The sequence below is a fragment of the Mus pahari genome, chromosome 6 (assembly GCF_900095145.1).
Source record: "Mus pahari chromosome 6, PAHARI_EIJ_v1.1, whole genome shotgun sequence".
Taxonomy (NCBI): domain Eukaryota; kingdom Metazoa; phylum Chordata; class Mammalia; order Rodentia; family Muridae; genus Mus; species Mus pahari.
This window is the reverse complement of record NC_034595.1, coordinates 70,773,652-70,776,654: the sequence shown is the minus strand read 5'-3', so window position 1 is coordinate 70,776,654 and position 3,003 is coordinate 70,773,652. Positions and strand designations below refer to the sequence as shown.

General features: G+C 53.4%; 1 protein-coding gene across 1 annotated transcript; it reads left to right on the top strand.

Moving 5' to 3' along the window:
- The first annotated feature begins 438 nt into the window (after positions 1-438).
- On the top strand, positions 439-2,641 carry Guca2b (guanylate cyclase activator 2B). Its single transcript, XM_021201143.1, has 3 exons — positions 439-597; positions 1,549-1,735; positions 2,399-2,641. The coding sequence occupies exons 1-3, from the start codon at positions 523-525 to the stop codon at positions 2,455-2,457; spliced, it is 321 nt and encodes a 106-aa protein (XP_021056802.1). The 5' UTR covers positions 439-522; the 3' UTR covers positions 2,458-2,641.
- Positions 2,642-3,003: the final 362 nt, after the last annotated feature.

Sequence of the window (3,003 nt, the reverse complement as noted above, 5' to 3'; positions counted from 1 at the left end):
CAGGATGTTGAATATGGGAGAAGTTAATACTGAAAAACCCTGAAGTCAACTCTGTGCGCCCTCCTCACTCTGAGCCATCTGCCTGCATGTCAAAGAACCATGAGCTGACCTAGGCTAAAGACACAAGTGAAGAGTCTGTTTGACCTGAGACAAATCACTTTGCCTGGTATCACTTTCCTGATCCATCACCTTCCCCTCCTCCCGGTGTGGAGGAGAGTGTGGAAAGTGAAGTGGTCCAAGGTCTTCCCACAGAGCCCTATTCATGCCAGGCCCTTGGCAGACCATGTTCCCACAGGCTTTGGATTCTTCATCATCATCATCACCCCTATCCCCTTCCTGGGAACCAAGTCAGAATCTGTCAAAGAGCCAGGCCTCTGTCAACCCCACCCCAGCCAGACAGTTAATAAGTGACCAGAGCTCTGGACCCTGGCCTATAAGGGGCTGCTGGCCCGGAGGCAGGTGGCAGACAGGTGGACAGCAGAGGAAGCAGGAATCCAGAGGTGTGAGCTGGGAAGCGAGGCCATGTCAAGAAGCCAACTGTGGGCTGCCGTCGTCCTGCTGCTGCTCCTGCAGAGCGCACAGGGTGTCTACATCCAGGTGAGACCCCGGCCAGCCTACCTTTTACCTGGAGGACCTGGGCTCGGCCCAGCAGCCAGTCGAGACACCTGTTGGTTTGCGACTGCAGGAGTGTTGACAGCGGCAGTGATAGATGTAATGATAGTGGCAGGTTTAGTCCGCTCTGCTCTCCTTGGAAGTCAGCACAGCCACAGTGTGGAGGGGACCCTAGAGGAGCCCAGAGGGGACTTTCCTTCCCACATGGGCAAGTCACAGGATGAACTCCCTGGTAAGGAACCTTTGTGCTCACTGAAGAATAAATGGTGCCAGGCCCGGGTGAACATGTTCTAGGCAGAGCAAAGGCCAGACAAAGGGAACACGGACTTCAGCGGCCTCCCAGGGAGTGTTAGATGGGTGGGGCATGGAATCAGCCCTGGCTGTCGAGTGGCAGGATGCTTCTGGTCTCCCTAAACCCTGTGTGACTACTACAGTCTAGCATCTGTATCAGGCAGGGTTTCCAGGAGGAGAATAAAAGAGAGGGGAGGGGTTGAGAGAATCAGGGGTTGAGAGAATCAGTCTCAATAGAGCGAGCTCCACCAGGCCAGTGCAGAGAGAGGACCTGTTAGCTGACCTGTCTGGTACTAGGCTTCCACGAGGGAAGGTCAGGTCAGACGGGAAAGAGACAGACAGCTGGATGAAGGGAAAGACAGGATTTGAACACACAAAGGTCTTCTTGTTTCTAATGCCCATACGATGACCTACAGAGCTCCACGGCCTTTTGTGAGCAGCCTGGGACAGAAGACTTCTATGTTGTTGGTGGCAGGTCTCAATCCCACTTTCCTCCCCACAAGCTGCTTTTCTGCTGTGTCTAGGACTCTTTGTGAGCCCAGAGAATATTCTGGAGGAGTTTCGGGACCTTGATGAGCCCAGTCTCATAGCACTGCCTGCTCCTAACCAGGGCCTGATGACCTCTCACCCCTCCCCTCTCCCTAGTACCATGGCTTCCAAGTCCAGCTGGAATCAGTGAAGAAGCTGAGTGAGTTGGAGGAAAAGCAGATGCCCAACCCCCAGCCGCGGAGAAGTGGCCTCCTCCCTGCCGTGTGCCTTAACCCAGCCTTGCCCCTGGACCTCCAGCCTATTTGTGCCACTCAGGAAGCTGCCAGCACCTTCAAGGCCTTGAGTAAGGACAGGAACCCTTAGATCTTCTTGCACCCTCCCCTACCTCTCCACCATCGGTCGTTTTTGTTAAGCAACCCAGTAGCTGTGGACAGGGGGCTTGGAGGGTCACAGCTCCTTCCCACCCCAGATCTGCCCCAGTCCGGGTACATTGATTCAGGTAGGAAAGAACTCCACAGTCCTCAGAAATTTCTCAGAGACCTCACAAGTTTGTGGGGAGGAACTCTGGGAAGAGACAGATGTGATTCCAGGGGACACGTGCATCTGATACATCTGATGCGATCAGGCTTAGAATGGCTCCCCAGGAGGTGATAGCTAAGCTAAAATGGGAAGGGTGGAGAAGAACTGGGAACATGCTGCTGCCATCTGCAAGCATTTGTGTCCCTGCTCTGGGCAGGCCCTGATCTGTCCCTCTTGTCCAGGACTCTTCCTACAACATTCAGGTCAGGTTGACTGGCCCATGTAGCAGATATGAAACCTCAAACGAAGGGGTGGGGAAGTACCTGAGAGAGGAATCTAGCCCCCAGCCCCTCACTCTGTATGGAACTTCTATATGGAACACACCAGGTTCTCTCCCCAGGAGCTCCTCTCTGAAAACTGGATGACAGCATCCATGATGCTGATCCCCAGGGTCCAATTTCAACTAATCTGCCTTCTTCTTGCACAGGGACCATCGCCACTGATGAATGTGAGCTGTGTATAAATGTTGCCTGTACAGGCTGCTGATGAAATGACTCTGGGTCTTAAGCCCACTCCCGACACCTTCCCCACAGCTCAGCCTGTCCCCACTTGGACACCATTGAAGTAATCACCGTCCTCCCAGCATAAATGGATCCATAGCAAGTCAATATGGATGCAGAGTTGCCATATTTGGCCCCCAGGCAGCTGCACCTGAATAAAAATGCTACCCACAAAACCAAGTGTCCGTGTGCTCACTTCTGCACTGTGGGTGGGTGGGGCATCTTGAGGAGCTGGATGAGAAGCAAAGACAGGCCAAGCTGAACATAGGAATTCCCCACCCATATTTCCAAGCCCAAGGAACTGACTCATGGTGCCCACGTCCCAGGTGAGGGAGCCCAGGGTAGCCCACACTCAGGACCTTCTCCCCTGGAGTAGCTCAAGGCTTTCCCGCCCTGGGAGCAGAACTCTTCTTGACAGAGCATAGTGGGTAGATAATAGATAGATAATAGATAATAGATAAGGGTATGTTTGGGATGGATGTCATCAGCAAGTCCAGTGACGATCAGGAGACTTTGCTCTCCACAGTCTAGT